Source organism: Balaenoptera borealis (genome assembly GCF_965194805.1).
Source record: "Balaenoptera borealis genome assembly, chromosome: 9".
Classification (NCBI taxonomy): Eukaryota; Metazoa; Chordata; class Mammalia; order Artiodactyla; family Balaenopteridae; genus Balaenoptera; species Balaenoptera borealis.
In genome coordinates this window covers 51359539-51385279 of record NC_138873.1, presented here as the reverse complement: position 1 = coordinate 51385279, position 25741 = coordinate 51359539, and the positions used below count along the sequence as shown (strand labels likewise).

At 41.0% G+C, this 25741-nt stretch overlaps 1 protein-coding gene across 9 annotated transcripts in view; it reads left to right on the top strand.

Moving 5' to 3' along the window:
- AFG1L (AFG1 like ATPase) overlaps nucleotides 1–25741 on the top strand; it is a 260517-nt gene that overhangs the window by 212511 nt on the left and 22265 nt on the right. For 7 of the 9 annotated variants that reach the window (XM_082404818.1, XM_082404817.1, XM_082404816.1 and 4 more), the window contains 3 exons: nucleotides 3139–3279; nucleotides 7569–7682; nucleotides 9613–22225. In XM_082404818.1, the coding sequence (XP_082260944.1) occupies nucleotides 3139–3279; nucleotides 7569–7682; nucleotides 9613–9741 (384 nt within the window). In that variant the 3' untranslated portion in view covers nucleotides 9742–22225. The remainder of the gene's footprint in view (nucleotides 1–3138; nucleotides 3280–7568; nucleotides 7683–9612; nucleotides 22226–25741) is intronic. The other 2 variants (XM_082404814.1, XM_082404815.1) reach the window with 2 other exon arrangements.

The following is a 25741-nucleotide window of genomic DNA, read 5'->3' as shown; positions in this document are numbered from 1 at the left end:
GGTGTGTTGGGTCTTTGTTTCTGTGCGAAGGCTTTCTCCAGTTCCGGCAAGCGGGGGCCACTCTTCATTGCGGTGCGCGGGCCTCTCACTGTCGCGGCCTCTCCCATTGCGGAGCACAGGCTCCAGACGCGCAGGCTCAGTAGTTGTGGCTCACGGGCCTAGTTGCTCCGCGGCATGTGGGATCTTCCCAGACCAGGGCTCGAACCCGTGTCCCCTGCATTGGCAGGCAGATTCTTAACCACTGCACCACAAACTTTATGTTTTAAATTAATCTTTTTGGAGCTGATTTCTTTGGGGAAAAGACTTCCTTCTTTGATTAATACATTTCATTATTTTTCATATTTTTAAAGAAAAAGGTGATATTACTCTCTTCATAGCCTAAATTGGGATTTCTTTGGCAATTAATAAGCTCTCCTTTATTTAATGACTATTTTTTTTATTGTGGTAAAATAATATATGACATAAAACTTACCACTTTAATCATTTTTAAAGTGTACATTTCAGTGGCATTAATTATACTCACATGCTGTGCAACCATCACAACTCTCCATCCCTAGAACTTTCTCATCATCCCAAACTGAAATTCTGCACCCATTAAACAACTTCCCCCAATGACTATTGTTCTTAAAGGAGATAGATAACTATATTAAGCTTAGTTTTCTTTACATGAATGAGCACATAATTGTCTGAGGGATATGAAGGAAAGGGATATTTGCCAGTATAATGGCAAATGCAGAGCCTACTGACAAAGGTATATAATTTGTAAAAATAGCTGAGTGGGCAGAATTCTGATTTTCAGCTGCCCTAGGCACTTCAGTGCACTTCTGATAATGATTTTCCTTGGGCATGTAGTTATACTGATAGAAATCATATCCATGCATAAAGAGTGAGCTTAATTATACATAACTACATACCTAAGATGAGGTTTTACATTTTTTTTTACATATAATTTCTGATTTACAAAAGATGAGACTCTAAATTCTAACTGATCTCAGAAAAGTAGTGTGTGTCACCCTCAGAGCATGAGTGTCTTATTGTATGAGTTCTCCTTTTTACGGAAGACACTGTATATTACCTTCCCCCTCCCCCTTTCAGGAATTGTTTTCATTACATGGGATTCCACAGTCTCATCTGGTCCCTGCTGTGACTCTGAGGACAGGCAAATGCACAAAGGCTGATTTAGGGTTTAGCATGTAGTCGGGGGGTAGAGCAACGCTAACTGGTCCTATTGAGAATGACACTTCTTCACACCTTCAACTCATTTGTACTGAGCCTAATCATTTGAGCTGAAAATAATAAAAATAAAAAGCAGCTAAAGTGGGCTGAGTGGTAATGTGTGTTCCAGGCACTGTGTAAAATGCTTTGCATGTATTATTTTGTTTAATCCTCACAACGCTGTGAGATAGGAAACAATTCTCATTTTACAGATGGGAAAACTAAGGAACAGAAAGATTAGGTTACTTGCCAAAGACACACCATTAATAAGTTACAGACTGAGGATTCAAACCCAGGCTGTCTAGAGCCCTTGTTCCGAGCTGCTCTGTTAACACACCCTCCTGGTCCACATCAAGCTTGACAGCAGTGTTTCCTCATAACAGAGTCAAGGTTAGACCAAAATAAACCACACGCACATTCGAGCCCCTATGGCTGAGGTGAGCAGGGAGTCTCAGCTAAGGTCAGGCACTGGGTCTGGAGGTAGAGGCTATTCAGCCAGGGAAGGGAAATGGAAAAGGCAAGGTCATCTCTTTTCTGGCCCCATTTGTTATTTGGTTGGTGAGAGGAGAGGGGGGGAAGGGGCCTCTCTAAGCAGATTTCAAAGGCATCATGTCATTCTTTGTGCTCTCTCTCTGGTGTTGTGCCCCTTCGCCCTAGGCTCGTAGTTACTGCATCCTTCTTAGAACTGCTCTTCTTGAGGGAACCACCTCCCCCGAGCTTCACTCTCTGATTTACTCTTACCTCCCCACACCTCCACTAGAAGTTTTCTGAATGTAACTGATTTTAGCTGGTCATTAGTATAGTGGTGGCCTTAAATGGATGGACTCTAAGGTGAGAGTGACTCTCCCCTTCCTTGCAATTCCCTCATTCTCCCAGGAACATAGCCCTGTCTACATTTCTGAAAGCAGGAGTTTTAATGCAAATTACCACCCCAGTGAGGGAGACATTTTTGAACAGGGAGGAGTATTAATGAATTCTGCCAGAAATTGAGGAGGCTTAGCCATCTGTGTCCCAGGGATCAGTTGTTGGGATCCAAGAGCTTCCAGAGGGACCTGAGAGCAGCTCCTGACCTGCTAGTCTCCTCCACATTCTCGCAGGGCCAGAAACACTCTCCTGGCCCTGCTCATGGTTCCTGCCCACAGGGCACAGTCATCCACACACAACTTAAAATGAGAAGTGACTCTCCTGGGAGTGTTCCTAACCCCAAAGAGTGTTCGCAAGTCGTTTTCATAACTGTCGTGAGTTAACTTCCTGTTTCAGGAGCAAGCACTTTACATCTGTAGGTGGCACCTTTGTGAATGGTTTTGTGGACCCTGAGTGCTGCATCCTCCTCGTGTGTAGAGGTAGCAGCTGCTCCACGTTATGCTTGAGGTCTTGGTCTACTTCTGCTCATGAAAACCCTCTGGTATTCCTTACAGAGGTTAGCAGTGTTTACTACATTGTACTTGAGTAATTGTACCTCAGATTAAACGAAAAATATTTTCTGATGCCTTTCATGCTGGAGCATAGTCTTTATTTCAAAATGGTGACATAATATTCAGCTGCCATGATAAGACAGCTCTATTTACCAGTAGTGACAGTTTGCAGTTAAGTCGTAGGAAGGATTTGTTAGGGTGTGTTTAAAGTCATGTATAAATAAAAAGAGTAAAGACCGGATTTAGGATGGGGGCCTACAAGATACCAGCGGAGGCGGCCAGAGTTATTCTTTCACTTCCCACCAAGGTCTTGCCTTCTCTCTTACTTGTTTACAGCACTGTTACAGTATAGTGAACTCTGTCCTCAGCCTACTATGGAAACACTGCCCCGTTTGGTCAAGTTACCCCAAAGCTACCACCTAGATCACACCATGACAAGAAAAAGAGATGTTTTCAACCAGAATTGGCTTATTTCCATTTTCTATTCTTTATTTCATTTTAATTATAGCCACTTGGAGCCAGTGACTATTTGGAACTGTCAAAGAATTTTGATACAGTATTTTTACGAAACATTCCACAATTTACCCTGGCAAAGAGGACCCAAGCTCGGAGATTCATAACTCTCATTGATAACTTTTATGATTTCAAGGTAAGGATGTGGTACATTTTCTCAGAACTAATCATCTTGGACTGTGGAGTGAGATTATCTGGGCTGGAATCCTGTTCTACCACTTACTTCACTTCTCTGTACCTGTTTCTTCATCTGCAAATTGGACATAATAATAGTATTTACTTCAGAGAACTGTTGTGAGGACAAAATAAACTAATCCAGGTAAACCATTTAAAACAACACTTGGCACAAGCTGAATGCTGTATAAGTACTATTGGGAGTAGCAGTAATAGTAATAGTACTATATTAAAAATCCCATCATAAGACAGTCTGCTATATTACCAAATCCTTCATTCAACCAGACATATCATGTGCTCTGTCTATGAGGATGCACAACACAATGCCTTACCTAGACTGAGTGCTCAGTAAATACTTGCTGCATGAATAAATTATTGGACTGATAAAATAATGAATGAACAAAATGAATGAATGAATGACTAAAGTGCCCTCCTCAGTATTAGAGTTTTCTTTCCCTCTGACCCAGAAATCCCAGTAACTGTCATCTCTCTAAAAAAAAAAAAAAAAAAAAAAAAAATCCAGGTGTTTTAGCATGAATTGCAGAGCCTTTGTCCCTTCATCAGAGGCAGTTTGCCTAGTGGTTAGGGAGCAGGCCCTGGGACCAGGCTGAATACCTTGAAGACCAGTTTAACCTCTGGAACTTGAATTGCCTTCTTTAGCAAAAGAAGGCAATAATGGTATTTACCTCATAAGATTGTTGTGAGGTACATGAGCATGTAAAGTACTTAGAACATCGTGTGGCGTACAGTAAGCTTTCAATGAAGGTGAGCCACGATTAATAGTATATACCTATAAATATATATTTACAGTAAAGTATAAGTACCACTTCAAATTAGAGTAAAATATTGTTTCACTGTTAGATACAGTTTTTCCTCCTTATTCCTTGCACAGAAAGAGATAGAGCAGTGATTCTAAAATTGAAGGGACTTTGAGGGGAGGAGAAAGTACCAGAATCTGCTGGGAGGGAGAGGTGAGATTTTTAATGTTTCCTTTATTCATTCATTCAACAACCTTTATCATGCCAAGCACAGTGCTAATTCAGTGACAAGCAAAGGCAGACATGGTGCCTGCCTTCATGGAGCTGATAGTCTAGTGCTGAAGAAACACTAATGAAATGTGCACAGAGCTGAGTGTAAAGTCCTTACTGGGATGTTCTCTTGGAAAGAGAGGGGAGTTGGTGCTGTGAGAGTACAGGGGGAGAGTAAACTGATCTTTGTGTGGGACATGGGGGTGGGCATGGAAAGTCCTGCTGAGGACCAGCTGCACCAGAATCACCTGAGCTACTTAAGATCCGGATTCCAGAGCCCATCCCACCCCCACCAGCAAATGAGGACCAAGCATGGGGCCTGGAGCCTGCTCGTTCACCAGCTCCTCAGGTGCTGCTCACAGACGCTGAGGTGTGATGGCCAAGCTCAAAGTGCAGGGTGAAGAGCCCTCACCAGGGTGGCGAGTTTGCAGCAAAGGCCCTGTGATGGGCCTGAGCATGAAGGGCAGCCAGCGTGGCTCTGGTGCAACGCCGAGGGCAGCCTGCTTTAGTGAGCACAATCAAAATCTGCTGCATGCTTCCAGGGGGTGTGCGAGCAGGGAGTCAGCAGAGGCAGGAAGCTGAGAACACCAGAGCTTAGGGGTCAAGTCCTGTCACTTGTCTCCTTCTGGGTCACTCATCCAGAGACTCTGCTCTGAAATAATCGTGTGGGGTCCATAATAAATCGCCTGGAGGTGGCACTCTGTTTTTAGAGGGCAGTGCTTCAAGAAGAAAGTGGGAGAGGGGCATTGGTAGGTGGTTCTTAGACTGGAGGATTGATAAACTCTTTTTTTTTTTTTTTTTATCTTTCGGCTAGGAATACCTTAAAGAAAGCTTATGGTCCCCACCCCTTAGTCCCACCCCCTGATCCTACCTCCCCCCACTGTTTCACTTCTTCGTTAGAAAAAAAGATTTATCTGGCAATATGATGAAATATCAGAACTACTCTCCTAACATTTGCTTTAACTAAATCATGCATTTGGAGTTTATACTCTTTTTTAAAGCATAGTCGAAATTATCTTATTTCAGAAATTGGGAGCATTAAACAGACATTGTTCTAGAATGTATTCTAGATGTATCTGTGAAATAAGGGCATTCCCATCTAAGTAATGAAAAAAGTATCATTTGTGATTTAAATAATTTATAAGAGGAGGTAAAAGGCCATTTGGATATAGAAAGACTAGTCCCAAACATCAATACATTATTTTAAAATATCAGCATATTTACTTAAATAATGATTTTAAAAAGATGGCTGTGAATCCTGAAAACAAATTCAGGTCTCCTTAAACATCAAGAAGAGTATGTTTTGTATATAAACTAGTAGAAATAAAATTTATAAAGATAAAAAAGCTGTTTCTGATATATGATCACATATGTACACTCAAACACTATGTAATCAAGAAATATTAATGTCAAGCTTAGTCTTTTTGAAGGATGTCTGGCAGGATGCTGAAATAAATGTAGGTTCTGGAAACTCAGGGTATAAGTAGAGTAGCAATGCACTGAACTTAGCAGTCACCTATGCAGCAAAGTGGTAACGGTGCATCTGGGGAGCATCTTTGATGCACACAGAGATGGGCTCCAAACAGTCAGGTAAAAATGTCAACCTCAGTTGTAATGGAAAAACCACTGAACTTAGAACTGGAAGATCTGGGCTGTTATCACAAGTTGAGACCTCTCCAGGCCCCAGGTTGCCCAATAAAACCTTTGTTCCCTACTTCAGAGGGTGGTATAAGCTGTGTGGAAATATTTGTAAAGTACTATGCAGTTTAAAAATATCACTTTAAAGAGACTCAAACTATAAGAAAAAAATATGGGGGCTTCCCTGGTGGCGCAGTGGTTGAGAGTCTGCCTGCCAATGCGGGGGACACGGGTTCGAGGCCTGGTCTGGGAAGATCCCACATGCCACGGCGCAACTGGGCCCGTGAGCCACAACTGCTGAGCCTGCGCGCCTGGAGCCTGTGCTCGGCAACGAGAGAGGCCGCGATAGTGAGAGGCCCGCGCACCGCGATGAAGAGTGGCCCCCACTTGCCGCAACTAGAGAAGGCCCTCACACAGAAACGAAGACCCAACACAGCCATAAATGAATAAAATAAATAAATAAAAATAGTGTTAAAAAAAAAAAAATCTGTTAAAAAAAAAAAAATATGGACGTGGTCAAAAGGCTTTTTTTAAAAGTATTTTGTTTCAAAAATACATTTGGAAACATCTGTGATCCTAGGCTATCTGAATATGGGTTATGTGGTTTGTCTATTTACATTTCAGAGATATTCCAGAAATAGGAAAAAAGTTTTCCAAATATTGAAATCCACCTTAAAGAAATGCTGGGGCTTCCCTGGTGGTGCAGTGGTTAGGAATCTGCCTGCCAATGCAGGGGACACGGGTTCGAGCCCTGGTCTGGGAAGATCCCACATGCCGCAGAGCAACTAAGCCCGTGTTCCATAACGAGAAGCCACCGCAATGAGAAGCCTGTGCACCGCAACGAAGAGTAGCCCCCACTCGCCGCAACTAGGGAAAGCCCGCGTGCAGCAACGAAGACCCAACACAGCCAAAAATAAATTTTAAAAAAGAGAGATTTCCATATAATTATTTTTTAAAAAAGAAATGCTATATTCACTTATTTATGCAAGATTTTTATTCATGAAGAAGATACAGTGTAAATGGGTCCTGCCAGTTTTGAAACTTTGACAACCACATTTTGCTTATGCTTCTTTTATGGACGTTTAAGCATGGAGATTAATTAAATTTTTAGTAGCTTTAGGATAATTTAGGATAACTTCAGGATAATCAGCTAAAATCTCTAATTAGAAAAACAGATTAATGAAATAGGAAAAAAAATGTCATAGATTGAAGCTTTAAAATATTTTTTTTTCCAAAATAAAGATAGGACTCGGAGAAAATGTGTAGAAGTAGAAATAAAGTTAAGACTGTTACTTAGATTGAAAGAGGAGTTCAAGGCATTGTTCTTTTGTAAATATGCATTCTATAAACTCAAAAAGTGTATTTTCACCAAGTACCAGTTTTGCTGCATATATTTAGAACCATTTAAAAATATATATCACTTTAAAGAGACTCAAACTGTTAGAACAAATATGAACATTTTAAAAGCAAAAATCCAAGCTCCCTGTTATGACAAACAGATTTTTATTTTATGAGAAATTTGTTTTTACCTTCAACTTGTGAAAGGTAAGGAGTAACACCATTTACTCATTTTCCTCTGTTTCAGGTGCGCATAATTTGCTCTGCATCAACTCCCATATCAAGCTTATTTTTGTATGAACATCATGACAGTGAGTTGGAGCAAAGCAGAATACTGATGGATGATTTGGGGCTGAGCCAGGTAGGCGATATTAACATAATCTCTTTTTATTATAAAACAGCTTAATTGTTTTTGGTTTGATGCATGGCTACATTTTGAAGAAGGAATGCAGTATGTATTTAACCACTGATTTGCTGCTCTCTTCTAAAGCCAGTATAGCAGACGTATCCTCAGCATCACTAAATGTAGAGAATTACAGCCTTAGAGTGGAAGGAATCTTCGTGATCATTTTTGCATATGATAAAAACAAAGTCCAGGGAAGTGGATTAATGGGCCTGCGGTTACACCACTGACTAATGGCAGGCCAGAGCTGGATCCAGGCACCGTCTTTGGTTCTGGGCTCATTCGGCATTCTGCTACACCATGCTGCCTTTTCTGGATATCCTTCTTCATGTCTGCTGGATTTGTAGAGTGCATGATACAGTATCCAACCATGCGAACTGGCTATTCCAGGACTATGAAGTGCCTGGCAAGGCCCTTGCTTTAAAAGAAATCCATGCTTCATCTCCTAACCCCCATTCTGTAGACATCTGTGGAACACCTGTGGGTGCCAGGCTCTGGGGACACACTGTTGGTAACCAGCCTATGCTGGCCTAGTTCTCCTGGAGCTTGGAGTCTGGTGCTTCACCCCAAGCCAAGCAGAAGTGACTTTGCATTTCCTTCTTCTGCATGAATGTTACAGGGTATATTTCTCAACTGTAGGCAATTGAAGTATTAGTCAAAAATTTAAAACTATGAACATTCACCCCCAGAATGAGGCCAGCCCCATTCTTTCAACCCCACTGTTGAAAGGCTATTTGGAATGAGGAGACAGTTCCTTATTGACCTGAGTAGAAATTACACATTCTCAGGAATCTGGGAAAATGAGGCCAATAATTCTTTAAAAAGTAAACTTTCAAAATATGATTATTTAAATCTACATGTAAAAATAAATAGCTGCTTATGATCCCATTTCTCTAAGAGTGATACATCCAAATAAAGTCTTCAACAATTTGGAAGAATACACTTAAGGGGCTACATGATCTCAGTTCCTAAAGTCCTTTAAATCATTGGCTTTAAAATTTTTCTTCTGATCAGGTTCAGATACAGGGCAAAGTAAGCTAAGCACTTGGGGCTAATAATCATGAAGAAATCAGGGCACGTGACCGTAGGGTGATGCAGTTTTACAGTAGGTCAATAACTTGGACTTAGGAGTCCAGAACTTTTCTCTGAAAGAGTGTAATAGCAAACCCCTAAGGAAAGAGACAAAAATACAACGTTCACTTCTGGCCATAGGCTGGTGTTGGAATCACCAGTCCCAGGATGTTTACTGGCCTCACAGGGGGCTCCCCAGCTCAGCTGCTACATGGGAGGATCAAGTGTCCCAGCAGTTCAAGACCGAAAGCAGCTCTGGCCTTCCCGAAGTAAGCTCCCAGGCACGATCTCCAGGCCCACAGGAGACATCTCAGTCACCCAGTTTGGAAAAGGCTCTTCAGAGGTTCGTCTTCAGGCCTCCCCTCAGGAATGTGGCCCTGTCTGTGGAGCTTCAGAAGAGGGTCTCAGCCTCGTCCTGACATACCAGAACTTCTGGGGTTTTCTGTTACTTATTTCTGCTGTGCACTTTTTGAGAAAAAATTCCTTTTCTGTCTGGAATGTCCTTCCGTTAGATTTTGTAGAGAACTTTCATCTGAGCAAAAATTTTCTTATTTGGATTTTGGGGTGTTGTTTCAGCTTTAATTATTCATCGAATGTTTTCTCCCTGGTAATTTGTTCTGTTTATTGATTATTGGTTTAAATTAGCTGATTCTCTAGTCTAATTTAAGAAATTGTATATGAAAAAAATTTATAGAATATTTTGTAATATAAACCCAAGAAGTATTTTTTAAAGCCTGTACTTAGTTCTTTAAATTTTTAGTTGTGGGGGTTTTAATTGGTGCTAGGTTGTTGTTTTGTTTTGTTTTTTGGTAACCAGGACTCAGCAGAAGGACTCGCCATGTTTACTGGAGAAGAGGAAATCTTTGCATTTCAGCGCACAATTTCCCGACTCACAGAAATGCAGACTGAACAATACTGGAATGAAGGGGACAGAAGCAAGAAGTAGCCGTCACTTTTGCATGAATAAAACTCTGGGCAAATCATTACCACAGGGAGAACTCTTTATTATGGGACTTGAAGGAATCATTTTCTCATCATTAATTAAGCACTTTGTCCTCTGGACCATTTTTATCTAAAATTGCTGTCAAAGATGTAGTGGATTAGTAAGTTAAAGCCATTTTTAGGTCTACTTTTTGCCTATTTATTTGGCCTTATTTCTGCACCACAAAATTAAAATCAGCACTCCTGAAGTTGAATGTAGGACTAGGCATTTTGGTTTCATATTAAGCCACCTGAATGAACCTTGAACACACACACACACGGTAAATGCAGGGTGTCTGGACATCTCTGAGCTTTGGCTACATGGTAGCCACACAATAGAAACACATCTTTATGAGAGGGGAAGAAAAAACTCTACATTTCAATTCAAAACAAGGAAAGCTTTATGATCTTATTTCTTTTCTTTTTCCCCCATGGTACCTTATATGACCCTGGCTTTTTTTTTTTAAACATCTTTATTGGAGTATAATTGCTTTACAATGTTGTGTTAGTTTCTGCTGTATAACAAAGTGAACCAGCTATACGTGTACATATATCCCCATATCTCCTCCCTCTTGCATCTCCTTCCCACCCTCTGCATCCCACCCCTCTAGGGGGACACAAAGCACCGAGCTGATCTCCCTGTGCTATGCGGCTGCTTCCTACTAGCTATCTATTTTACATTTGGTAGTGTATATATGTCCATGCCACTCTCTCACTTGGTCCCAGCTTACCCTTCCCCCGCCCCGTGTTCTCAAGTCCATTCTCTACATCTGCATCTTTATTGCTGTCCGGCCCCTAGGTTCATCAGAACCTTTTTTTTTTTAGATTCCATATTTTATGTGTTAGCATACAGTATTTGTTTTTCTCTTTCTGACTTACGTCGCTCTGTATGAAAGCCTCTAGGTCCATCCACCTCACTTCAAATAACTCTATTTCATTCCTTTTTATGGCTGAGTAATATTCCGTTGTATATATATGGCACACCTTTATCCATTCATCTGTCGATGGACACTTAGGTTGCTTCCATGTTCTAGCTATTGTAAATAGAGCTTCAGTGATCATTTCGGTACATGACTCTTTTTGAATTATGGTTTTCTCAGGGTATATGCCCAGTAGTGGGATTGCAGGGTCGTATGGGTAGTTCTATTTTTAGTTTTTTAAGGAACCTCCATACTGTTCTCCATAGTGGCTGTATCAATTTACATTCCCACCAACAGTGCAAGAGGGTTCCTTTTTCTCCACACCTTCTCCAGCATTTATTGTTTGTAGATTTTTTGATGGTGGCCATTCTGACCAGTGTGAGGTGATACCTCATTGTAGTTTTTTTTTTTTTTTTAAACATCTTTATTGAAGTATAATGGCCTTACAATGGTGTGTTAGCTTCTGCTTTATAACAAAGTGAATCAGTTATACACATACAATATGTTCCCATATCTCTTCCCTCTTGCATCTCCCTCCCTCCCACCCTCCCCATCCCACCCCTCTAGGTGGTCACAAAGCACCGAGCTGATCTCCCTGTGCTATGCGGCTGCTTCCCACTAGCTATCTGTTTTACATTTGGTAGTGTATATATGTCCATGACACTCTCTCACCCTGTCACATCTCACCCCACCCCCTCCCCATATCCTCAAGTCCATTCTCTAGTAGGTCTGTGTCTTTATTCCCGTCTTGCCACTAGGTTCTTCACGGCCTTTTTTTTGTTTTTCCTTAGATTCCATATATATGTGTTAGCATACTGTATTTGTTTTTCTCTTTCTGACTTACTTCACTCTGTATGACAGACTCTAACTCCATCCACCTCATTACAAATACCTCCATTTCATTTCTTTTTACGGCTGAGTAATATTCCATTGTATATATGTGCCACATCTTCTTTATCCATTCATCTGTCGATGGACATTTAGGTTGCTTCCATGTCCTGGCTATTGTAAATAGAGCTGCAATGGACATTTTGGTACATGACTCTTTTTGACCTATGGTTTTCTCAGGGTATATGCCCAGTAGTGGGATTGCTGGGTCATATGGTAGTTCTATTTGTAGTTTTTTAAGGAACCTCCATACTGTTCTCCATAGTGGCTGTATCAATTTACATTCCCACCAACAGTGCAAGAGTGTTCCCTTTCCTCCACACCCTCTCCAGCATTTATTGTTTCTAGATTTTTTGATGATGGCCATTCTGATCGGTGTGAGATGATATCTCATTGTAGTTTTGATTTGCATTTCTCTAATGATTAATGATGTTGAGCATTCTTTCATGTGTCTGTTGGCAATCTGTATATCTTCTTTGGAGAAATGTCTATTTAGGTCTTCTGCCCATTTTTGGATTGGGTTGTTCGTTTTTTTGTTATTGAGCTGCATGACCTGCTTGTAAATCTTGGAGATTAATCCTTTGTCAGTTGCTTCATTTGAAAATATTTTCTCCCATTCTGAGGGTTGTCTTTTGGTCTTGTTTATGGTTTCCTTTGCTGTGCAAAAGCTTTTCAGTTTCATTAGGTCCCATTTGTTTATTTGTGTTCTTATTTCCATTTCTCTGGGAGCTGGGTCAAAAAGAATCTTGCTGTGATGTATGTCATAGAGTGTTCTGCCTATGTTTTCCTCTAAGAGTTTGATAGTGTCTGGCCTTACACTTAGGTCTTTAATCCATTTTGAGTTTATTTTTGTGCATGGTGTCAGGGAGTGTTCTAATTTCATACTTTTACATGTATCTGTCCAATTTTCCCAGCACCACTTATTGAAGAGGCTGTCTTTTCTCCACTGTATATGCTTGCCTCCTTTATCAAAGATAAGGTGACCATATGTGTGTGGGTTTATCTCTGGGCTTTCTATCCTGTTCCATTGATCTATATTTCTGTTTTTGTGCCAGTACCAAACTGTCTTGATTACTGTAGCTTTGTAATATAGTCTGAAGTCAGGGAGCCTGATTCCCCCAGCTCCATTTTTCGTTCTCAAGATTGCTTTGGCTATTCGGGGTCTTTTGTGTTTCCATACAAATTGTGAAATTTTTTTTTCTAGTTCTATGAAAAATGCCAGTGGTAGTTTGATAGGGATTGCATTGAATCTGTAGATTGCTTTGGGTAGTAGAGTCATTTTCACAATGTTGATTCTTCCAAGCCAGGAACATGGTATATCTCTCCATCTATTTGTATCATCTTTAATTTCTTTCATCAGTGTCTTATAATTTTCTGCATACAGGACTTTTGTCTCCTTAAGTAGGTTTATTCCTAGATATTTTATTCTTTTTGTTGCAATGGTAAACGGGAGTGTTTTCTTAATTTCACTTTCAGATTTTTCATCATTAGTGTATAGAAATGCAAGAGATTTCTGTGCATTAATTTTGTATCCTGCTACGTTACCAAATTCATTGATTAGCTCTAGGAGTTTTCTGGTAGCATCTTTAGGATTCTCTATGTATAGTATCATGTCATCTGCAAACAGTGACAGCTTTACTTCTTCTTTTCCGATTTGGATTCCTTTTATTTCTTTGTCTTCTCTGATTGCTGTGGCTAACACTTCCAAAACTATGTTGAATAATAGTGGTGAGAGTGGGCAACCTTGTCTTGTCCCTGATCTTAGTGGAAATGGTTTCAGTTTTTCACCATTGAGGACAATGTTGGCTGTGGGTTTGTCATATATGGCCTTTATTATGATGAGGAAAGTTCCCTCTATGCCTACTTTCTGCAGGGCTTTTATCATAAATGGGTGTTGAATTTTGTCGAAAGCTTTCTCTGCATCTATTGAGATGATCATATGGATTTTCTCCTTCAATTTGTTAATATGGTGTATCACATTGATTGATTTGCGTATATTGAAGAATCCTTGCATTCCTGGGATAAACCCCACTTGATCATGGTGTATGATCCTTTTAATGTGCTGTTGGATTCTGTTTGCTAGTATTTTGTTGAGGATTTTTGCATCTATGTTCATCAGTGATATTGGCCTGTAGTTTTCTTTCTTTGTGACATCTTTGTCTGGTTTTGGTATCAGGGTGATGGTGGCCTCGTAGAATGAGTTTGGGAGTGTTCCTCCCTCTGCAATATTTTAGAAGAGTTTGAGAAGGATAGGTGTTAGCTCTTCTCTAAATGTTTGATAGAATTCACCTGTGAAGCCATCTGGTCCTGGGCTTTTGTTTGTTGGAAGGTTTTTAATCACAGTTTCAATTTCAGTGCTTGTGATTGGTCTGTTCATATTTTCTATTTCTTCCTGGTTCAGTCTCGGCAGTTTGTGCATTTCTAAGAATCTGTCCATTTCTTCCAGATTGTCCATTTTATTGGCATAGAGTTGCTTGTAGTAATCTCTCATGATCTTTTGTATTTCTGCAGTGTCAGTGGTTACTTCTCCTTTTTCATTTCTAATTCTATTGATTTGAGTCTTCTCCCTTTTTCTCTTGATGAGTCTGGCTAATGGTTTATCAATTTTGTTTATCTTCTCAAAGAACCAGCTTTTAGTTTCATTGATTTTTGCTATTGTTTCCTTCATTTCTTTTTCATTTATATCTGACCTGATCTTTATAATTTCTTTCCTTCTGCTGGCTTTGGGGTTTTTTTGTTCTTCTTTCTCTAATTGCTTTAGGTGCAAGGTTAGGTTGTTTATTCGAGATGTTTCCTGTTTCTTGAGGTAGGCTTGTATTGCTATAAACTTCCCTCTTAGAACTGGTTTTGCTGCATCCCATAGGTGTTGGGTCGTCGTGTTTTCATTGTCATTTGTTTCTAGGTATTTTTTGATTTCCTCAGCGATCTCTTGGTTATTTAGTGGCATATTGTTTAGCCTCCATGTGTTTGTATTTTTTACACTTTTTTTTTCGTATAATTGGTATCTAATCTCATAACACTGTGTTCGGAAAAGATACTTGGTATGATTTCAATTTTCTTAAATTTACTGAGGCTTGATTTGTGACCCAAGATATGATCTATCCTGGAGAATGTTCCATGAACACTTGAGAAGAAAGTGTATTCTGTTGTTTTTGGATGGAATGTTCTGTAAATATCAATTAAGTCCATCTTGTTTAATGTGTCATTTAAAGCTTGTGTTTCCTTATTTATTTTCATTTTGGATGATCTGTCCATTGGTGAAAGTGGGGTGTTAAAGTCCCCTACTATTATTGTGTTACTGTCGATTTCCCCTTTTATGGCTATTAGCCTTTGCCTTATGTATTGAGGTGCTTTTATGTTGCATGCATAAATATACAATTGTTATATCTTCTTCTTGGATTGATCCCTTGATCATTATGTAGTGTGCTTCTTTGTCTCTTGTAACATTCTTTATTTTAAAGTCTATATTGTCTGATATGAGAATTGCTACTCCAGCTTTCTTTTGATTTCCATTTGCATGAAATATCTTTTTCTATCCCCTCACTTTCAGTCTGTATGTGTCCCTAGGTCTGAAATGGGTCTCTTGTAGACAGCATATATACGGATCTTGTTTTTGTATCCATTCAGCCAGTCTGTGTCTTTTGGTTGGAGCATATAATCCATTTATATTTAAGGTAATTATTGATATGTATGTTCCTATTACCATTTTCTTAATTGTTTTGGGTTTGTTTTTGTAGATCCTTTCCTTGTCTTGTGTTTCCTGCCTAGAGAAGTTCCTTTAGCATTTGTTGTGAAGCTGGTTTGGTGGTGCTGAATTCTCTTAGCTTTTGCTTGCCTGTAAAGGTTTTAATTTCTCCATCAAATCTGAATGAGATCCTTGCTGGGTAGAGTAATCTTGGTTGTAGGTTTTTCCCTTTCATCACTTTAAATATGTCCTGACACACCCTTCTAGCTTGCAGAGTTTCTGCTGAGAAATCAGCTGTTAACCTCATGGGGATTCCCTTGTATGTTATTTGTTGCTTTTCCCTTGCTGCTTTTAATATGTTTTCTTTGTATTTAATTTTTGATAGTTTGATTAATATGTGTCTTGGCGTGTTTCTCCTTGGATTTATCCTGCCTGGGACTCTCTGCACTCCCTGGACTTGACTATTTCCTTTCCCATATTAGGGAAGTTTTCAACTATAATCTCTTCAAATATTTTCTCAGTCCCTTTCTGTTTCTCTTCCTCTTCTGGGACCCCTATTATTCGAATGTTGGTGTGTTTAATGTTGTCCCAGAGGTCTCTGAGACTGTCCTCAATTCTTTTCATTCTTTTTTCTTTATTCTGCTCTGTGGTAGTTTTTTCTACTATTTTATCTTCCAGGTCACTTATCTGTTCTTCTGCCTCAGTTATTCTGCTATTGATTCCTTCTAGAGAATTTTTAATTTCATTTATTGTGTTGTTCATTATTGTTTGTTTGCTCTTTAGTTCTTCTAGGTCTTTGTTAAACGTTTCTTGTATTTTCTCCATTCTATTTCCAAGATTTTGGATCATCTTTACTATCATTACTCTGAATTCTTTTTCAGGTAGACTGCCTATGTCCTCTTCATTTGTTTGGTCTGGTGGGTTTTTACCTTGCTTCTTCATCTGCTGTGTATTTCTCTGTCTTCTCATCTTGCTTAACTTACTGCGTTTGGGGTCTCCTTTTCGCAGGCTGCAGGTTTGTGGTTCCTGTTGTTTTTGGTGTCTGCCCCCAGTGGGTAAGGTTGGTTCAGTGGGTTGTGTAGGCTTCCTGGTGGAGGGGACTGGTGCCTGTGTTCTGGTGGGTGGGGCTGGATCTTGTCTTTCTGGTGGGCAGGGCCGTGTCCAGTGGCATGTTTTGGAGTGTCTGTGAACTTAGTATGATTTTAGGCAGCCTCTCTGCTAATGGGTGGGGTTGTGTTCCTGTCTTGCTAGTTGTTTGGTATGGGATGTTCAGCACTGGAGCTTGCTGGTCGTTGGGTGGAGCTGGGTCTTAGCGTTGAGACAGAGATCCTTGGGAGAGCTCTCACCAATTGATATCACGTGGGGCTGGGAGGTCTCTGATGGTCCAATGTCCTGAGCTCAGCTCTCCCACCTCAGATGCTCAGGCCTGACACCAGGCCAGAGCACCAAGACCCTGTCAGCCACACAGCTCAGAAGAAAAGGGAGAAGAAAAGAAAGAAGAAAATGATAATAAATTTTAAAAGTTATAAAAAAAATTATTAAAGTAAAAAATATAAAATAGTAATAATAATAAAAAAAAGAAGAGCACAACCAAACCGAGAAACAAATCCACCAATGATAACAAGCACTAAAAACTATACTAAGATAAACATAAAAATCAGAAACAAGTCAGTCACAGACAGCAAACCCAAAGTCTACAGTTGCTCCCAAAGTCCACCTCCTCAGTTTGGGATGATTCGTTGTCTATTCAGGTATTCCGCAGATGCAGGGTACATCAAGTTGATTGTGGACATTTAATCCGCTGCTCCTGATGCTGCTGGGAGAGATTTCCGTTTCTCTTCTTTGTTCGCACAGCTCCTGGGGTTCAGCTTTGGATTTGGCCCCGCCTCTGCATGTAGGTCGCCCTCAGGCATCTGTTCCCTGCCCAGACAAGAGGGAGTTAAAGCAGCGGCTGATTAAGGGTCTCTGGCTCACTCAGGCCAGGGGAGGGTGGAGTATAATTGGAATGTGGGGCAAGCCTGCAGCAGCAGAGGCCAGCATGATGTTGCAACAGCCTGAGGTGTGCTGTGTGTTCTTCCGGGGAGGTTGCCCCTGGATCATGGGACCCTGGCAGTGATGGGCTGCACAGGCTCTGGGGGGATGGGGGGTTTGGAGAGTGACCTGTGCTTGCACACAGGATTCTTGGTGGCTGCAGCAGGAGCATTGGCGTTTCATGCCTGTCTCTCGTGTCTGAGCTGATAGCTGTGGCTCGCGCCCGTCTCTGTAGCTCGCTTAGTCGGTGCTCTGCCTTCTGTGGGCACACAGGGAAGGAATCCCCTCTCCTCGCACACCCCGAAACAATGGTCTCTTGCCTCTTAGGCAGGTCCAGACTTTTTCCCGGACTCCCTCCTGGCTAGCTGTGGCGCACTAGCCCCTTCAGGCTGTGTTCATGCAGCCAACCCCAGTCCTCTCCCTGGGATCTGACCTCCGAAGCCCAAGCCTCAGCTCCCAGCCCCCACCCGCCCTGTTGGGTGAGCAGACAAGCCTCTCAGGCTGGTGAGTACTGGTCAGCACTGATCCTCTGTGCGGGGATCTCTCCACTTTGCCCTCTGCACCCCTGTTGCTGCGCTCTCCTCAGTGGCTCTGAAGCTCCCCTCCCCGCCCACCCCCCGTCTCCACCCGCGGAGGGGCTTCCTAGTGTGTGGAAACTTTTCCTCCTTCACAGCTCCCTCCCAGAGGGACAGGTCCCGTCCCTGTACTTTTGTCTCTGTTTTTTCTTTTTTCTTTTGCCCTACCCAGGTATGAGGGGAGTTTCCTGCCTTTTGGGAAGTCTGAGGTCTTCTGCCAGCGTTCAGTAGGTGTTCTGTAGGAGTTGTTCCACATGTAGATGTATTTTTGATGTATTTGTGGGGAGCAAGGTGATCTCCATGTCTTACTCCTCTGCCATCTTGAAGGACCCCCCCCTTCTCTGATCTTATTTTAAACTGAAGTCAATAACATTTTAGAATATGGACTTATCCATGTGATTGTTGGGGGCTATAAATTACTCTAAATCTCCCAGGCCTCCAGACTTCCTTACAACAGAGAGTATGTTTTCTACCCTGAGTTCAAGCTTGGCAGGCAGGACCTGATCTCCAGTGGACACAGAGTTGCCTGAAAAAAATCGAGGATTATGATACCATAGAAAAAGGAGCAAGGGTGTCAAATTCCAACTGACAGGTAGATCCCCCAACTCTGACAGCCAGGAGGAGGACAGACACCAGGAATGGGGACCAGTGAGAGAGTGTTGGGAGGGGCAGAGTCCTGGACACGCTAAGCAGCAGAATGGGCTCTCCTCACCTGAGGCCATAGGACCCTGTGGACCACGGCTCCTTCCCACTGCTCACATGCTTTTGCTCTGGTCACAGGATGTCACTGCCACCCTTGCCTCTGCTTCTGCTGCGCAACGGGCCTAACAGTAAATGGGAAAGAACGCTTGACGAACCTACTTAAATAAAATCCAACTTGTCCTCCATTGAGGTCATTCCTTGACTATTCAAGTACAACCTGAGTTTGCTAACTGTTGTCACAGAAGGACTTGGTTGAGGCTGTTACAAGAGTCTAAATCCCTATTCAAGAGAAAAGAAAAAAATGTGAAATCCACAAAGTCTTGTGAAAATCAACTATTTTGGGGGAGTAGGCACAGGTGAGTCAGTTTAAATAAATGATTATAATTAACATAAGTAAGCTCTTTGAACCTATGTATTAATAATTTATAAGTTAATAATCTATCCATATTAGTCTATTGTGGACATTAACCTAAGTCAATCAGATGGATAGATAAGGTGCCCAAGAATAGAGAAACATTTAAATCAAGCCTTCTGAAAATTAAATGTGATTTGAAAATATTTTTATGGAAGTGAAACAGTGAGTTCAAAAAGAGGTTAAACAGGATATAAGGGAGAAAGGATAGGAAATAACCACTGTGTGCCAGATTTATTGCTAGACATTTCTAAATCTCACATAAAAAATAATCCTAGAGAGATAATATAATCATCCCTGTTTATAGACAAGAAAACTGAGGCTTAGAAAAGTAGCTTGACCTGAGATTCATAGTTTACAGCTACAAAACTCATGTACTATGTTTTATACCACACCACCTCTATAAAAACGAGATCATTTTTAATAGTGATTCTTTTTTGTTTAACTCAGTGAAGATGAACTTACAATAGAACCATTGCTTTGAACTCAAAAAGTATAAAATGTTTAACTTGAGTCTTTCAATCTTAGCTTTTTGTTTTCACATTTCTTTGCCAGTTATGCTATTCCTTAATAAAAAGACAGTGTGAATGGCTAGACAGACTGGTGGACAGCCTGATCGATAGAAACAGGAACGGTTCCTGAGTCTGTCGGTGTATGTGAAATAGTCCCCCACTCAAGTTCTGTTGCAAAAGTTTATTTGAGGTCAGATATTTGAAACGAGAATTTCATTTTTCCATAGAAACAATAATGTGATGTTAGTTAGAGCCTTAGCTCAATGCACAGAAGCCTATGGAGTTCTCAGTGTAAACGCCCTATAATTTTGGTACTAAAGAACTTAAACTCCTTTTAAAATACAGTTTTTGTCAGTTTACCTAGGCCCTGTAGTTCGGGCCTAGGTACCAGGAAGGCAGAGGAGGGCTTATCAGGAGGTAGCTGGAGAGGGTACATTTTTATCCCCATCTCCTCTCCACAGAGTCTGTTTCATAAAACAGGCTGCAAGAAAAAGAAACCAAAGACTTAAAGAAAAACTCCTACCAGGAAACAGTATGGTAGTTCTACTAAAAAGGAAATTGATGCTAAAGTGAAACATGAAAATGACCCCTAGATTGGAAAGCAACATTTCAATTCATGTGTTTTTTCTTCCAAGTCCTGTCCCAGTTACCCTCTCAGCATTCCAGTCTTTCTCCCTGGGATTGCATGAAATCTCTCAGAGCAAATATGCTCTCTCTCTCTTTTTTAAAAAATGCTTTAAATTCATACTTTGAAGATGGAGGTTTGAGCTGACTATTGCTGTGGAACACTCCCTCTCACCTAGTAGGTGACCGAGGGTCACACTGAGGGTCTTTATAGTTGGGAAAATGCCAAGAGTACCCTCCAAAATGACCACTGATCTCCGAATTTAGAAGAAATCAAGTGGAGAAAAAGGAACACTTCTCTTTAAAAAAAAGAAAAAAAAAATCTGATCACTGCATTATTCTTGTATTTCTTTAGACAGTTGATAGGCTTATTTGTCAACATCAGTAATAATGATATAATAGACTTAAAGAATTTTCAACCTATTTCTGATGTTTACAAGGCACCAAAGACTATAGTACTGTTCTAATCAAATTTATGCATTTTCAGTGGGATTTCAAATTTTAGTCATAGGCAATATTTTAATCTCCCTGAATATATATATTCCTTGTACCTACAAGTGTGCAAATAACATAATTTTTAAATTACTTGGAACTTTGAAAAATATTAAAATTTTATTTGTAAAATATGTAAATGGGTATACTCATATCCATTTATTTATTTAACATTATTTAAGAAACACATCATGCTTACTATGTGCTGGGCATGGTTCTAAGTGCTTTATAAATAAACTATTTTGATCCTTATAATAATTCAATGAGATACATACTGTTATACCATTTTCAGACAGGGAAGCTGAAGTACAGAAAACGGGTCCAACAACTGCTAAGATGTACACTGGAGTCAGTAAAATGATCAAACTACTAATTTAATAAACTTCCATGTAACTGCTTCTGTCCTGAAAACATTCTTGCTACTCCAAGTAACTTGAACCTACACTTGCAGCCCCTTCATCTGGGGTAAAAACACCCAGAGGGATTGGGCTCCTGGGTCCTGACATTTGGGTTCCTGATCAATTGTGGGACTCCGTCTGGTAGTAAGTCTGTGATCTTGTAAATGACCTTCCTCAGATCCACTAGCCTCATAAGACATCACTTGCTAGTAGAAAAGGATTTTCTTTGGAGATGAATTTATAACTTATTCTTTAAGGCAGATTCATTTTACCCACTGGCACAGCAGTTCATTTTCCTGGTACAGAAAATTTAAAATAATACAATCTATCCTCTTGTTGAGTGTCTGCTGCCTTATACAGCTTTGCACTAAAAACTTCACATACGTCACCTCATCTCGTCTCGACTCAACCCAGTCAAATGTGTCACCTACTGACCTGTGTGTCATCTGTGATGGTGTGAAATTCCAGAAGGACATCTGTCCATCTTCCAAGCTCACTCAGGAAGTCTTCCAGAGGTCATCCTGAGAAGTTTCCTTTCTCAGGGCTGTACTTGTCGGGGCCCCATCAGTTGAGAGCTGATCTCTCTGATGCACCTGCTCTTATCCGAGTACAGAGGGAAGGGCCCTGGATCTGGTTCTGCCAACTTTTGCTTCGTGACCTTGAGCTAGTGCTTTGAGCCTTTGTTTTCTCATCTAGAAATGAGAACAGCAATTTCCATTTCATAAAGTTATTCTGAGGATAGTTGGTAAAGAGCACTTTGCAAATGGCAAAAAATTAAATACATATTAGTTGTTATTGATAGTGATGATTATGATCAGAAAGCAACAATAAATGCCTCCTCTGCTTTGCATCATAGCCCCTTGAAGAATGCAAAACAAGAGATGACCTATCCCAACTCAATACGGTTTCTAGCAGAAGGGAAAAGACGCACATTACATGGCTAGACACCAACGGCACAGAATTCTGGCTTAATGAGATGCTGTGAAGATTGTTAATTTCAAACCCATTCTTTCAGGATTAATAGAGAAAATGGATTGTCGTCGAACATCAAAGATTTCCCAGAAAGAGGGCACCATCTTGTGGTCAGTGGGAAGAACTGACAAAAAAATTGTCTAAGAATCACGGAGTTGGAGAGCCAAGGTTCTCAAAATTGTAGTTCCCAGGCCTACCCCGGAGAGTCAGACGCAGTTGGTGAGATGTGGGACCCCAGGTAGGTACTTGGTAGAGCTCCCCGTGGGATTCTCCCCAGGGGATACTAATGTGCAGCCAGGGTTGATAACCGCCAATCAGGAGGTCTTTCCCCTGACCACACACAGAGTTGGGCCCATGTGGGACTCGTGACTCCTCACCAGGGCACTTCCCAGAGAGTAAACGCTGCTGCTGTGATGCACACCAAGGCCTCTTAAGGGCCTCCCTGCCGCCTCCGAGAGCCTGTTCCTCTTCTTCCTTCCTCTGCTTCTCCTCCTTCCCTAGACTCTCCTGCCTTCTCCACCCCTACTACAGCAGACTAGCTAACCCAGCAGTGCTTCCTACTTTGCAAAGCACTCGCTTCTACCCTATCATTTCATCCACAGCAGTTCTCTGAAGGTGTGATTATCTTTACTTCCTAAGAGGAGATGGAGGCTCAAGGTGACACAGCCCGGAAACATGTCTTCTAGACCCAAATCTTGTGCTAATGGCCTTGTCTGCCACAGCAGTACTAATAATAGTCCCCATTTATTGAGCAATTGTGGACCTTGAGGGCTGGGATAGGAAAGATGTGGGTGTAGGGGCATGGACAAGGGGATTGCTCCTCACAGCACCATATGGGATGGCAAAGAACTGGAACATGGTAGTCGGCAAAACTTTGAAGTATCAATCAGCACCATCATTATGTAAAAGGAGGTATTATCACCACTAGTGTTTTTGTCTGATGAGAAAACTGAGTGTCAAAAAGATGGACTAACTGGAGGCCACTGGGAATCTATCACTAGGGGAATGAATGGCTAAGGGAGGTGGACTCTGCCCACAAGGGAATCCTCTGCAGGGTCAGAAGCAACGAAGCGTGTTTATGTACGGTATCATGGACAAGGCTCACATACCACTGAGGGAAAATTAGAGTTAATACCATTAACATAAGTTTGGAAACCCACATGCAAAATTACACTAAATATTTTTCTAGGGCACACAAAATCTAAATATACTTATGGAAATAGATTAGAGGGAAACAGCATACACTAGAGTGGATGCTTATGGGAGGAAGGAAATGAGATTGAATATGGTGGATGAGAGAGGAAAATTAAAAAGGCTGCCTCCCATGGGCAAATGATGTCAGTGTATCATAAACTGAGGCATATGATCAACATAATTTGATGCACCAGAGGTCCCTCAAAAGAGAGAAGAGTGGAAAATATTTGGGGCAGAATCATCAGAATTTCTCCAGCATACTGGGACTCCAGGGAGGTACAAAGACAACAGACATTTTTGGGATTGGCGATGAGGGTTTGTAGAAAGTCTATTCGGAGTGGGACAAATGGGACCTAATTAAAATTAAAAGCGTTTGCATAGCAAAGGAAACCATCCACAAAACGAAAAGACAACCTACAGACTGGGAGAAAATATTTGCAAATGATGCTCCCAACAAGGACTTAATTTCCAAAATATACAAACAGCTCATATAGCCAGTATCAAAAAAACAAACAACCCAGTCAGAAAGTGGTCAGAAGACCTAAATAGACATTTCCCCAAAGAAGATAAACAGATGGCCAATAGGCATAAAATCAAGCAGCACTAGCTCGAGCACATGCTTATCCTGACTCATAAGGAATCCAGACACTTCGCTCATCCAGTGGGGTAGGGATCCAGAGGCAACCTGACAGAAGGGCCAGCGGGGCAACAACAGAGCACTGGTTAGGAGTCAGGAGTGTATTTGAGACCTTGTATTGCTGTAGCTTACATAACCTTGGACAAGTCACTTAGCATTATTCTTTGGGCCTCATCTACGAAGTTTTTCTCTGTGAAGTTCTGATATTTATAATTTGATTGAATAGTGCACAAATATAAGTGGCCAATAAACACATGAAAAATATTCCATATATTGAGCAAAAATGTTCAATATCTCATTAGGGAAATGCAAATCAAAACCACAATGAGCTACCACTTCACACCGCTAGGATGGCTAGAATCAGAGAGACAGGTAAAACAAGTATTGGCAAGGAGGAAGGGAAACTGGAACCCTCATACATTGCTGATGAAAATGTAAAATGGTGCAGCTTTGGAAAGTAACTTGGCAGTTCCACAAAACGTTAAACATTTAAAGTTACTGTATAATCCAGCAATTCCACTCCTAGGTATTTACCCAATTGAAATGAAAGTATATGTCCCCACAAAAAGTTGTACGTGAATGTTCATAGACAGCATTATCCATATTAGCCCCATAGTGAAACAACCCAAATATCCACCAACTGATGAATACACATGATGTGGTATACCCATACAATGGGTAATTATTCAGCATTTGAAAGATGAAGTACCAATACATAACTACAACATGGACGGACCTGGAGCACATTATGTTAAATGAAAGAAGCCAGTCACAGAAGCTGCATACTGTATGATTCTATGTATGTGAAATGTCCAAAGTAGGCAAATCCATAGAGACAGAAAGTAGGGCCTAGAGGTGGTGGCAGGAGTGAGGAATAATTGCTGATGGGTACAGGGTTTTTTCTAGGGGTAATTTCAGGGGGTCTGAAATTAGATTGTGGTCATGATTGCACAATTCTGAGAATATACTGAAAACTACTGAACTGTGTACACTTCGAATGGTAGAATTTTAGGATATGTGAATTATATCTCAATAAAGCTGTTAAAAAATCTTGTACAGATATTCACTAATCATTCATTCATTCATCATTTACTTGCTATCTGCTCTGTGCCAGGAGCTAGGCACACCGAGGTGAATGAGACAAACTCCCTCGCTGTGATGGGCTCCTGATCTTTTGGGGACAACAAATGGACATAATGTAGTAAGTGCCAAGAGAGCAGCTTGCCCAGGTGTCCTGGGAACACTGAGAGCACTTAAGTCAGCCAGGAAGTTTAGTAAAAGGCAGAGAAAGGACAGAGCAACAGATGTTGTATGCTGGGGGAGAGGTGCAGGGTGACAAGACCCATCCCTCCTGCCCAGGAGATGAACTGAGTGTGGATACACAGTGCTAATACACAGGGCAGAGTGAGATAAATACTATGAGAAATTACTAAGTGGAAATTCAGAAGAGGGAGATATAATGACCTGAATGTTATTCTTCTGAATGGTCAGAGAGAACTGGGATGTAATGTGGTCCTCCCAGACTTCACAGTTCATCTTTAGAACCCAAAATTCAGGGTGCATGGTGTGAAAACTGCTGATGTCATCAAAACGTGCCCCTTGTTTTGCACTAATAACCTATCATATTTTTACCAAATTCTGTAACATGAAGAATATTAAATTCAATTGCTAAAGAAGCATCAGTTGATTTCTGTTGATTAGAGTAACATAGTCTACAGAATTAAAAATAATTGCTTATACCTTTGTGGTACTGACATAATTTAACAGCACAAAGGTAATCCTCAAAGTATGATGAGGTAACATTCAGTTTGGGGCAAAATAGACACCCAGCGTATGGGTGAGCTACACCCTCATGGTGGTTTACACCTGCAGCGTAACCCACGCTGTGAGGAGGAAGAGAAGGAGCTGCTGGGAGATGGCGGG